Source organism: Microcaecilia unicolor, chromosome 12 (genome assembly GCF_901765095.1).
Source record: "Microcaecilia unicolor chromosome 12, aMicUni1.1, whole genome shotgun sequence".
In the NCBI taxonomy this organism is placed as follows: domain Eukaryota; kingdom Metazoa; phylum Chordata; class Amphibia; order Gymnophiona; family Siphonopidae; genus Microcaecilia; species Microcaecilia unicolor.
This window is the reverse complement of record NC_044042.1, coordinates 35,967,084-35,980,468: the sequence shown is the minus strand read 5'-3', so window position 1 is coordinate 35,980,468 and position 13,385 is coordinate 35,967,084. Positions and strand designations below refer to the sequence as shown.

Here is a 13,385-nt window from a genome sequence, read left to right as displayed (position 1 = left end):
CTCCAAAACCCACCAGAAACCCACTGTACCCACATCTAGGTGCCTCCTTTCACCCATAAGGGCTATGGTAGTGGTGTACAGTTGTGGGGAGTGGGGTTTGGGGGGGCTCAGCACACACGGTAAGGGAGCTATATACCTGGGAACAATTTGTGAAGTCCACTGCAGTGCCCCCTAGGGTGCCCGGTTGGTGTCTTGTCACGTGAGAGGGGACCAGTGTACTAGAAATGCTGGCTCCTCCCACGACTAAATTGCTTGGATTTTGCCGATTTTGAGATGGCCGCCCTCGGTTTCCGTTATAGACGAAGACCGAGGCCGGCCATCTCTAAGGTCGGCGATCTCAACATTTCGGTCGACCTAAATGTTGAGATTTGGCCGGCCCTGACTGTATTAGCGAAACGAAAGTTGGACGCCCATCTTGTTTCGATAATATGGGATGCCCCGCCCCTTCACTGGGGCGCCCTTAAAGATGGGTGCCCAGTTCGATTATGCCCCTCTAAGTCACCTAATATGTGCCTATATTGCAGGTGCAGACAATTACGCCTGCCAATGTGCTGCTCTGAATGCCTGCACCTACATTTTGCAAGTTAGCACATAAATTCTAGCATTTTATAATCTTCAGATATACTGGCAAAACATGCACCTTTTGCACAGTTGGTAATCTATAAGAGGTCACTTACGTACATATGGGGTTATATACACATGGGAATGACTTTATGGAATTACCTCCATAGTGCTGTGGAAAATTCAGGGTAGAAGATATGCATGCCACCTAGACAGAGCTTTTTCGCTGTCCTAACTTAAACCACTGAACTATATGGATAGTATTTGAATATCTCCACTATCCAACTTGACACCCCAACTTGACATTTCGTCCTTTAGATTGTAAGCTCTTCTGAGCAGGGACCGTCCTTAGTTATTAATTTGTACAGTGCTGCGTAACCCTAGTAGTGCTCTAGAAATGTTAAGTAGTAGTAGTAGTATCCAAAGGGATAGCAGGGGTCTCTGCTCTCTATTATATTCAGTGTCACTTGCTCTCTGGTGTTTAATGAAAATACTTACCACAGTGCTGAAATATAGACCCAAAGGTGAGCAATTATTGCTCACTATAGCCCTTTAGAAATGCATTATGCAGATAAGCAACAGAAGCTATTAAAAATATTTTTTTCTATAAATATGTTTTCTTTCTTTTAATTGTATGCTTGCAGATTTTGAACTACCATGATGGTTTTGCCTAATGGCAATATATCAAATTTTAAAATAAACTGTAAAAAGAAGCTTGAGATCTGCACACTTGGATCTTGAAATGAAAAATTAGCCCTGTCCATTTCAAGAGGCTTATTCCATTCTGTAGGATTATCCATTCATAAAACTAACTAGAGTTAAAATTCCTTTTAACCAATCAACCATAGCCTCAAGGCAAAAGGTTGGACTTTGCCATATCCTCTTCTACGCTTCAGATGCATCTGCATCATGTGACATGCATTCTTGTAATTGGACCTTGACATCTGCAGCCCTCCCCCAAGGTTTTGCACCCTAGATAGCTATCCTGCTCACCCCATCCTCATTTCAGTCCACACATAAAAGCCTCAAGCCAGAGAGGAGTGATTCCTGGTTTCTAGGTGTGCTAGCAGAAATGTTCCATAAAGTAACAGGGAACCAGCCAAGGTCACCCAAACTGACCTTCCAGCGGTATAACTGCCAAGGAGAAAATTCTTGCCTTTCACTCCTGAATAGTCAGACTGTGCCGATGGGCACTTTCTTTGATACATTTGGACTGAAATCAGAATCCTACTGAGTAGAGATTTTCTCTTCAGTCTTTCTCTGAGGTTCTAATATTCTGTCAGTGTGGAGATGGCCAACTCTGAGCTGATGGGGAGGGTGTTGCAGCCAGAAGAGAAATGTATTTTCTGAAGGTATGCATGATGCAGACTATCTGCCATGGAATATCTGAGTTTACTAAGTGACTAGGGAAGAATACTGGAGATACTGGGGTGCAGTCAAATAAAGCTAAAGGAAAAAAATCATTCCTACAACCACAGCAAGACAGCACACAAACAGACCTAAGCTACAAGGAAACCCTACACAGCAAGACACGTCACAAGCGTTCCTTAAGAGAGAGAGAGAGAGAGGTAATGGATGATCCTAAGAAGGCATTCCATGAGAATAAAATCTGTAGAGAGCCAGCATTTGCTAATCATAGTAATCCTCAGGGTTGACATTCAAAACGATTTAGCTGGGCGGGAGATGTTCCTTCCTGGTTAAATTGTGCTGGATGGCCCAGGAACTGATATTTTACGTCTTATATTCCGCCAGAACCGATATACTCATATCACCCCTCTTCTCAGGTCACTTCACTGGCTTCCAATCCGATACCGCATTCAGTTCAAGCTTCTCCTTCTTACCTACAAATGTACTCAATCTGCTGCCCCTCACTACCTCTCTACCCTCATCTCCCCTTATGTTCCCACCCGAAACCTCCGTTCACAGGACAAATCCCTCCTCTCAGTACCCTTCTCCACCACTGCCAACTCCAGGCTCTGCCCATTCTGCCTCGCCTCACCCTATGCCTGGAACAACCTTCCTGAGCCCTTACATCAAGCCCCCTCCCTGCCCATCTTCAAGTCTCTGCTTAAAGCCCACCTCTTCAATGCTGCCTTCGGCAACTAACTCTTACCTTCAGGATATCCAGACTGCCCCAATTTGACTGCCCCTATCATATTGACTACTCACTTGTCCTTTATATTGTAAGCTCTTTGAGCAGGGCCTGTCCTTTTATGTTAAATTGTACAGCGCTGCGTAACCCTAGTAGCGCTTTAGAAATGTTAAGTAGTAGTAGTAGTACTTAACCAGATAGTAACATTGAATATTGGTTCTGACTGTCATAGCATTTGCCAGTTGGAGTCGTGGAGGAGGTGGGAGTTATGTAGGCCCCGGTGACATTCAGGGCCAGTGCCGGCAAAGTTAACAGGTATATAGGACTGCACAAAAAGCAGGCATAGCTATGCCTGCTTAGCAATATGGTCAGGGCACTGAACATCAGCGGTATCTGCATAACTTCCAGGCACTGCCAAAAGCCCAAATATTCAGCGCCGGTGCTGAAATAAAACCTAGCCCTGAATACCTGGGTTTCATTTACTTGGTAATGGTCACATTTTTAAGAAATGCAGACAGTTGACAGCTGAATATTGTCCCAATCATTTTTATAATGTACACAGCACTTTGTGGCAAGTTCCTTTCTCTGAAAATGCTCATTACTCTATACACAAACAGAGGGCGTTTAAAGGGGAGGATGCAGCTAGGTGTACAAGCTTCTTAGATCTGTCTTTTAAGCACTGTTCTTGAGCTTTAAAACCATTGCATGTCATTAAAAGGTTGGATCAAATATAGTGCCCACTATGTTGTAGCAGATTATCAGTAATATATTATCCGTGAAAAGAATGTGACTCAATTCATTATTACAGAAGTTATTTTTCTTTAGACCTTCAAAGGTAAACCCAGCGTCACTTGTTAATCACACTGTTTTATGTATAGTTACAGGGTTCATACCCTTCACGTCATAGGTCACTGCATATATTCTTGTAATTCAATTCGTTTTCTTAGCTTTTTATATATTCATGTCAGCTGAAAAGTAGGGTTATACAACAGCTTATAGATTCTTAAGAAGCTGGAAAAATAGGGCTAAGAAAATGAATTGAATTACAAGAATACATGCAGTGACCTATGACGTGAAGGGTATGAACCCTGTAACTATACATAAAACAATGTGATGGTGATTAACAAGTGACGCTGGGTTTACCTTTGAAGGTCTAAAGAAAAATAACTTCTGTAATAATTAATTGAGTCGCATTAAAAGGTTGGATGCCACCTGGCATGTACTAAGTAAAAAGTCAAATTTTAGGTATCTTCCCAGTAGACTGAACAATCACCAGTTTATACGAGATTAATTAAATGGTGGCAAAATTTGGGCGTTGAAAAAAATGCACGCTAAGCGCTATTCTATAAACGGCGCTTTGAGTTGGGCGCAAGGATTTCTACCAACTGAAACCTGGTGTAAATCCCTGTATGTAAATTAGGTGCGGATCCCCTGAATTCTGTAATATTGCATAGATCTTTAGTGAACGCCCCTGACCCACCCATGCTGCTCCCATAGCCTCACCCTCTTTTCAGCCGTGGGCTAAAAGATTTATGCATGCATCTTTGTAGAATAGTGCCTAGCAAGATGTGCATATAAATTCAAATTGTTGCCAATTAGCTCCAATAATTGTTAGCACCCAATTATTGGTGCTAATCAGCAACAATTAAATTGCACCCTCCAATTGGGCACATGTCTATATTTGCAAATGCAATTTTGATCACCATGGGCCCAATATTCAGAGCACAGGAGGGAGCTTGGCTAACTTCCGCGGTGGGCAGTCAGCTCTGATGTTCAATGCCGGGCCATTTCTGGTGACCGGCATGGAATATTCAGGTGTTTTTGGCTGGTTTAAATTTAACCGACCGAGCCGATATTCAGCACTGGCTGGTTAAGTTTAAACGGACCAAAGATATTCCTGCTATTTTGGTGGACTTATCTGGCTGCCAAACTTAGGGGGCCCCTTTACAAAGGCGCAGGAGGGTTAACACATGGGTAGAACACACCCAATCGGCACTGTTGCTGGTGTAGCATGTGTGCCCAGTGGTCAGGGGCATAGCTACTGGGGCTATGGGGGCCTGGGCCCCCGCAAATTATGTCCGGGCCCCTGGTTTGGCTGGCAGGGGTCCCCAACCCCCGCCAGTCAAAGCCTTCTTCAGCGACGCCCGTCTCCGGCGCAGCCACGTTCCTGCCCTGCTCTTCTTGCTCCTTCTGTCCTGTGCACGCCGACGCACCTTTACGTGAAACTGAGGAGTGTCAGCATGCACAGGACAGGAGGAGCAAGAAGAGCAGGGCAGGAACGCGGCTGCGCCAGAGACAGCACTGAAGAAGGCTTCGGCTGGCGGGGGTTGGGTACCCCTGCCATCAAAGGTATTTGTGAGGCGAGGGGGGTGCGAGGTGAGGGGGAAGTGTGAGGAGGCGTGAGGCAAAGGCAGTGGGGGGGGGGGAAGGTGAGGCGAAGCGAGGCGGTGGGGGAGCGGCACTCAAAATGTGCCCCCAACCTCGGACTCTGGCCCCCTTCCACCGTAAGGTCTGGCTATGCCCCTGCCAGTGGTAGTTTCAATTTTGGTATGCGCCGAATCCTATGGTAGAAAATAATTTTCTATTTTCTACCGCGGGGGCGTTCCAAGTAGTAACAGGCAGCGTGCTCACGTTGGTGTGATGGTGTTCGTCATTGTTTGATGACGTACATTCGAGTCAAGGTGCTTTTGGAATGGTCGTTTCATTCTGATACACAATTTTGAGGAACATTTTGGCTTCCAGAAATCACCATAGATATTTAATACAGGGACTCCTGAGGCAGGCCGAAGTGGCCAAAACACGACTCATGTCGAGTCCAGGTTTTAGAAATAAACTCTTGAACTCTTTAAGTCCGTTAGAGTTTTTTGTTTTTGTCATCATCTCTCCTTCGCTGTGACTGTTTGCATTGTTTCAGCTGTGCGGAGGTTATTGTTCTTCTGTATTTGTCTTTATCATGTGGGTAGCGCATGAGCCCTTACTGCTAAGTCAATGGGTGGTGGTAAGGGCTCAGGCCATAAATAGGCACACACTTCAGTATTAGTGCAGGCCCATTTTACGGCCCATTAAAAAATTGCCTTTTTCCCAGCCATGGTAAAAAATGGCCCAGCGTGGGCCTAAAAGATGCTCCCACACTACCGCAGTAACTTTTTACCATGGCTTTTTAAAAGGGCTCCTTAGCCAACGACGCACTTAATATTAGTGGACAGCTGGTTATATTGCGTGATATAACCGGTTATCCACTAAGCAGTAACCAGCAATATTCAGCAGGATATAACCGGAGATCTCCCACGGAATATTGCTGGATAACCGATTAAATGGTTTTCATAACGGGGGGAGGGGGCATATATAGAATCCGGGGGCTTATGTTTTTTAACATGTATCTTACTTTACGGAATAAACTGTTGACAATAAAGATGAAAGATTGAAGTCACATAGGCAGTTACAATAAAGAAAAACAATATTTTTACATGAGCATACACAGTTTTATTAGACTAAGAAGGGGCATGCCCCATCGGTTGCTGTTTCCTATTAAAAACTGGTGACGTCTTTTCACATTGCAATCAGCAACTGAAGCAGTAAAGGTTGTCAGCTACCCTGAGATGTTCTCTGAGCCTGCTATGCTGATACCAGACAGCCTGAGCAACTGGATTATAACAATATATGGCACTTTGTGAACATCTGCATGCTGCTCACTTATAATATAGAACCAAGGCTGCTAAGTGACTGTGCAGCTGATTTTAAATTCACAGGCCACTTTCCTGATTTCTAGGCCTTCACTTCCTGTGGAAATCAGATCTAGACACCTCTGCCTGTTTTGGGGCTAATGAGGGTTAATGTGGTCTGCTATCCCTGATGACCTTAGTTCTCACCTCTCTGGTCTCAACAGAAAGGTGCATCAAAATGAGTAAGATGGTTAAGAGGGGAAAAGCCCGGAGCATGCCAGAGGCAGCCGGTGAGTAAGGCTGCGGTTGCTGCTGGCACTGTGAAGTCTTCAGGACTTGAAGTTAGAAAGGGAGCAGGCAGGCAGAGCTGAGAGTGGGGGGGGGGGGGGGGGAAGATGCTGGATCGTGTGGGGAGGGAGAGAGGGAAGGAAGGGAGAGGCGTAGCCACAGGGGGGGGCCTTGGGCAGTGAGTGAAGGATTGTGAGGTGAAGGAGAGCACGCAGGGCTGGGAGAGAAGCTGACCTGTGTGGAGGGAGGCAGGGGAGAGTCCGGATTCTTGGGTGGTTTTCCGGATTCTTGGGCTGTCAGTATGAAAATGAGAAGGGTCTGGATTTCCGGCATTCGGATTTCTGGACTTCTACTGTATGTTACACTTGTGGAGGGTAATTTTATAAAAGGTGACCTATGAGTTTTTATAAAATACTAGCACAAATCTTGCAGCAATAGTGTCTAGATTGAAGCTTTAGATATTTACGCCTGCTCGCCATAAATTGTCACTCTACCCATACTCTACCCAACTCTCCTGAACACACCTGCTCTAAATTTACATACAAGTACGTGCCAAAGTGGGCATCATGTAATTTTAAATAAGGGGGGGGGGGGGGGGGGGGTGGTCAATATTCAGCCATCAGGCGGAGAGCGTTTTGCTCACCACTGGCAGTGTTATTCCTGGTTATTCAAAGCCGGAACCTGTGCAGGCTTCTGCTTTGAATATCCAGTTATTTAAAAGCCAGTTAAGACATAGTTAAGACATAGTTAAGACAGGACTTCTGAGACTCAGATCTGGCCTCAGTAAAGCTTGCAGGCCTTAACAAGAAACAAAGTTTGCTTACCTCAGCAAGGTCACAGCAGCTAAATACATTCAGTAAAGGTATTAATCGCTTAAATGGTCATGGGTTACCACATAAAAATAGGACAGACTTTTATGCGGTAAACCTGGCTGCTTAAGGGCCTCAACATAGCTGGCTTTGAGGTCAGCGCTAACCACGAGATTCAGCGGTACTTTGCTGTTTAAGTGTTAATAAATATTAGCGGCTAGCCCCGACCAAGATGATTTAACCGGTCAGGGGCCAGCTAAAACGCTTTGACTATCAGGCCCAAGGTAGTTTTAACAGAGGCCTTTTATATTGCATATATTCTTATATAGGCACAACAACTCCTTTATAAAATGACTTCAATGTGTATGCTATCATTACCACATGCATTGTTTATTGAAGGAGATTTGCCATTTTCCCTCCTTACTGTTCTCTCATTCCATCTCAGATGGCAGGTTAGTAGCCTGAGGAATACTGGGATTGATATTCAGCTGGCAGTGGTAAGCATTTATTTAGTCGCTGCCAGTATTATTCCCGGATATTGAATGTCAGAATCTCCAGGCCCTGGCACTGAATACCTTGACTTTATACAGCTGGCTATATCTTATGCAGTTTACATATTTTATTTATTGATTCACCCTTAAGAAAAGCCCCTCTCTAACTAGCCTGGGCCACCTTAACAGCACTGATCCCACCAGGGGAGGAAGTAAGCCAGGATGGGTGGAGTAAATAGCTGGAAGTTTAGAAGACAGGGAGGTTAGAGAGGTCCAGGGAAGGAAGAACAGAAGCCCAAGTCTATGCCTTTACTGAATGTATTTAGCTGCTGTGACCTTGCTGAGGTAAGCAAACTTTGTTTCTTGTTAAGGCCTGCAAGCTTTACTGAGGCCAGATCTGAGTCTCAGAAGTCCTGAAAACCTACCAGCTGTGTTTGTGGCAGGGCAGCCCCACTAGCCACAGACTGCTTGGCCTGCCAGAGAGAGAGGCCTATTCAAGACTGTTACTAAATAAGAGAAATTGCTGCATTTGATGTTCCTGGCTTGTGAAGCAACGGGTCCCAGGACTTAGGTGAATAAAACATTTGTTTTCACATTTATATCACTTGTTTGGCAGAGTTATTCACAGGGCTAACTATAACCCTGCCCAGGATCTCACAGAGTCTTTAGGAAGGAAGGAAGGAAGTCTGGTCTGGCCTTACGCCTGAAGGGTTCCCACACATTTAACGTTCTTGCATCAGTTCTCAAAAAGATATTCAAACAGAGTTTACCATCGGATGAGAAATTGTTAGAACAACAACAGACAATGATTCTGACTTTATGAAAGCTTTCTTTATAATTGCACTGCATGATGATGAAGATAAGATGAAAATGAAAGTGATGAATTAAACAACACTACTTCTAATGCTGATGATAATATTGATGTTAAAGTATTCGTTGCTATATGGAAGTCAAATGTTCCAGAGATTCCCTTGATCATAACATGCAGACCCAGTCAGAAGACATCAGTAATATTGCAACCTGGCCTGAAATGAAGGGACTTTTTATCAGACTGAGCAATCCAATTTCTGCTAGTGCAGTTTTGAATCTTTTTAGCTGTGCTGGATTAATGACTCACACACACTCGCATGAGTGACAGCCATTTTCAAAAATGTAGTTTTACTAAAAGCAAAGTGGAGTGAATTGCAGAGCAATAAAGTTGTTGGGGTAAAAACATTAACAATAGTTGCATTCATTGTAGATGCAGTACTTTTACTTTTTACTCAAACAGTATTATATTAAGCAATAACTTTTTTACTTAAGTACATTTTTTAATGTGTTCACTGTACTTTTTACTTTTACTTAACTTAGGTATTAAAATATACATTTATTTTTACTTTTACTTAAGTACTTTGAACAACACTGTAGATGTATGAGTGGACATGTATTGACAATATATTCCATTGTCTGGTTGACCCCACAGGGCCAGTGCAGATTACCTCTGAAGCCCCAGGGCCATTCATCAGTTGTAAACTGCATAGGTGCTTTTATAGACATATTTGTGGTATAGCAAATACCAAGAATAAATATAAATAAATGTGTATTGTTCACAGCTTGACCAAAACCGATTTAGTCATGACCACAATTAATGTGGAATGTCAAAACCAGGTTGTTGACTAGACAGATCTTTTAGAAGTCCAGAGTTGAGTGAGTTCATAGTCAACTTGTCTTGCACTATAAACTGTGCACTGTCAGGTGTGGGTATGTAGTGTGAACCCAGATTGGATTTCTCAACAGTAGGTATGTTGAAGGGGGGTTGTAAATGTTGTGGTGAAGTGGATTCTGTGGGATTTTTTGGATCAGAGCAAGTAAGCTTGCTGTGATGCTGCACTAATAAAGGTCTGATGGGGTGATATTAGTTAACACTGGTAGCCACTTTGAGCAGATTTGGCCCAGACTGGTGCACAGTACTCTGCCACAGAGTTTGCAGGTGATGGTCAGCTTTGTATTTCACCCAGGGCTAATTGTAACAAGCAGATGTTTAGAGAATGGTTGATGTTCAGTAGATTGAATCTGAACATCCGTAAGACAGAGATGCTGTGAATCTGAGGACAAGTAATGAGTTGTCACAGCCCTCTATGATATGGGTTGGTGACAAAATTGTTGTGGGCAATAATGCATGAAGGTTGGAGATCAAAGTGGATTCAAGTTTGATGTTTGATTGATCACCTTATCTCCCAGGTTGTTAAGAAAGAATTTCATTATTTATGGCAATTAAGAAGGATCTGTTACCTACGTTCCCAGCCAGATTTTGCAAAGACACTGCATGCCGCCATTATAACACAGAATGCTGTAGTGAGGTTATTATTCATAGCAAGACTTATGGATCATATTTCCCTTGGGCTATAGCCCCTACATTGGTTACCCTCAAATGCAGCAGAATACAGGTCTGTGGTACTTGACTAGGAGGTTGTTACCTTACTAGATTGTGAGCCTATTAGGGACAGAGAAAGTTCCTGAATATAATATGTACATCGCTTTGGTAGTATGTTCAAACAAATCCGCAACCAAGCTTTGGTAGTACCAGAGAAATGCAGTACATCAAATCCATTACCCTTTACCTTTTCTTATGTTTCCAGGGGGGCAGATGCCTGGTGTTCCCTTTCAGTGGCGTAGCCAAGGGTGGGCCCAGGCCCACCCACTTTGAGTTCAGGCCCACCCAGTAGCAGCACACCTATGATGTGGCTGGCAGAGATCCCCAAGCCCCATCAGCCAAAAACTCCCAACAACTGTTCCTCCTGCATACGTTGTAAATAGCAGATCTTTGCCTGCAGCGAGCAGCGACTGTTGCATACTGCTCGCACCGGCCCCACAGCCTTCCCTCTGATGTATTCCCGCCTATGCGGAAACAGGAAGTTGTATCAGAGGCAAGGCTGTGGGGGCCAACATGAGCAGTGTGTATTTGTTGCTGCTCACTGAAAGTGAAAATCTGTTATTTAAAAGGTATACGGGGGGAGGGGGGATGTTTGAGAGACCATATGGCATGCAGGCGAGAGAGGAAGAGACCAAATCATTTGTGGGACAAGGTGGAGTTCTTCTGCCCACCCATCTTGGGCCCAGGCCCACCCTAAATTGGGTGTCTGGCTACACCCCTGCCTTCACTGCATGTGAGATAATCTAGGTCTAGGACCCATGCTCTCCTTTTTCATAGTGGAGGTACTGAGGTTGCAATCAAACAAAGTGGAAAGTAAGATTTATTTATTTATTGTACGCTTATATCCCACATATTCCCACTCATGCAGGCACAATGTGGCTTACAGAAAGTTAAGTAAAATTACAAAGTAGGCAAGAATGCTGATCATTGCCACAACTACAGGAAGACAAAGCATAGTAATACACTACATGTCAAGGCACTGCAGTGGCTTTTCTTAAAGAGACAGAGTGGTACTGGATGATCATAAGAAGGCTTTCCTTGAAAATACAATCTGCAGAGAGCCAGCATTTGGTAATTAAGATCATCCTCATTTTTATACAGTGCACAATACTATACAAGATACTTTTTGCAAGTTCCCCCCCTTTTTTTTGTTACATTTGTACCCCGCGCTTTCCCACTCATGGCAGGCTCAATGCGGCTTACATGGGGCAATGGAGGGTTAAGTGACTTGCCCAGAGTCACAGGGAGCTGCCTGTGCCTGAAGTGGGAATTGAACTCAGTTCCTCAGTTCCCCAGGACCAAAGTCCACCACCCTAACCACTAGGCCACTCCTCCACTCTGAAAGTGCTCTTGCAAACATGGACCCCCCCCCCCCCCGATACTCAAAAGCAGTTAACTGACCAGGATCACCACTTGGCCAGTTAAATGACCCATAACAAGCTATCTGGTGATATTCAGCAGAAGATAGTCGGCTACATTCAAAGCGGTTTTATATAGTATGTACAGGTACTTATTTGTACCTGGGGCAATGGAGGGTTAAGTGACTTGCCCAGAGTCACAAGGAGCTGCAGCAGGAATTGAACCCAGTTCCCCAGGATCAAAGTCCGTTGCACTAACCACTAGGTTACTCCTCCACTAGCAACATTCTGTGTAGAATCTCAAATAGTAGCAACATTCCATATAGAATCTCTTTGGGATTCTGGAATCTTGCTATTCTTTGGGGTTCTACATGGAATGTTGCTACTCTTTGAGATTGTGCATGGAATCTTGTTAATGGGACTTGATATACTGCCTTTCTGTGGTTTTTGCAACTACATTCAGAGCGGTTTACATAGTATATACAGGTGCTTATTTGTACCTGGGGCAATGGAGTGTTAAGTGACTTGCCCAGAGTCACAAGGGGCTGCAGTGGGAATCAAACCTAGTTCCCCAGGATCAAGGTCTGCTGCACTAACTATTAGGCCACTCCTTTCTCCAGATAAATCCCATTGACTATTGAGCCCATGGCATGTGATAGATGGCTAAATGGAGTAGAGGAGTAGCCTAGTGCTTAGAACAGCAGGCACCCAATTTAGGGATGCTGGGTTCAAATCCCACCAGTGGTGCAGCTATGAGTGGGCCTGAGTGGGCACAGGCCCACTTATTCTTGGCTTAGGCCCACCCAGCAGTGTCACCCCCACATTAACATCTCTCCTCCTTCCCAGTATCTGCCCACTGGTCACTGAACCCAATCCCTCTACAGTGTACCTTACAAGCATCCCCTGCAGTGATTCATTATTGCTGCTTGCGCCAGTCCTGTAGGCTCCCATCGGCTGGGTCCTTCCCTCGCTGATGCTATTTCCTGTTTCCTTTCTAGCAAGACCCAGTGGATGGAAGCCTGCAGGGCTGGTGCATGCAGCAATAATGAAACACTGCAGGCATCGGTGATGCCTGTAAGGTACACCGGGGAGGGACGGAGTTCAGCAACAGGCGGGCAGATGCCGGGATGCCACTTAGGAGGAGAGATGTTGATGTGGGGGTAAGTGAAAAAAGTTCTAGAATTATTTTAAAATCTGCAGGGGGCATGGTGTGGCCCATCTAAGCTAAATCTGGGCCTATCCAAAATATTGGGTTTGGCTATGCCACTGAATTTTACTGCTGTTCCTTGTGACCGTAGGCAAGTCACTTAACCCTCCATTGCCACAGGTACAAAATTAGACTATGAGCCCTCCAAGGGCAGGGAAATACCTGAATGTAACTCCCACTGAGTTATTACTGAAAAAGGTGTGAACAAAATCCAAATCCAGGGCTGGAGAATGGGTAAAGAAGGGAGAGAGGTTCAGCACTTACCTGTACTGTGCAGATTTTTACCAACACATGCATGCACAAAGTTACTTCATGTAGGAGCTTTCTGGTAGACTATTTTATAACAACACAAGCATATACTTTGCCTTTAAAAAATAGGTACAATACATGTACAAATGCACCTGTTCTGCCTAGGTGTTCTGTAATTAAAAAAAAATATCCTTTCTGGATATTTGTATCTATAACTTGTGTGACCTTTAACAGGACCAATGCAAAATTATTGGA

General features: G+C 44.4%; 1 protein-coding gene across 2 annotated transcripts in view; it reads left to right on the top strand.

Annotated features, from left to right (window-relative positions):
- Positions 1 to 8,169: 8,169 nt before the first annotated feature.
- Positions 8,170 to 13,385, top strand: part of GRAMD1B (GRAM domain containing 1B) — a 348,426-nt gene continuing 343,210 nt past the window's right edge. The window contains exon 1 of one of the 2 annotated variants that reach the window (XM_030221469.1): positions 8,170 to 8,248. Coding sequence is in view for 1 of the 2 variants with exons in the window: in XM_030221470.1 (XP_030077330.1) it covers positions 8,220 to 8,248 (29 nt within the window). In the remaining variant the exon portion in view is untranslated. The remainder of the gene's footprint in view (positions 8,249 to 13,385) is intronic. The other variant, XM_030221470.1, reaches the window with a different exon arrangement.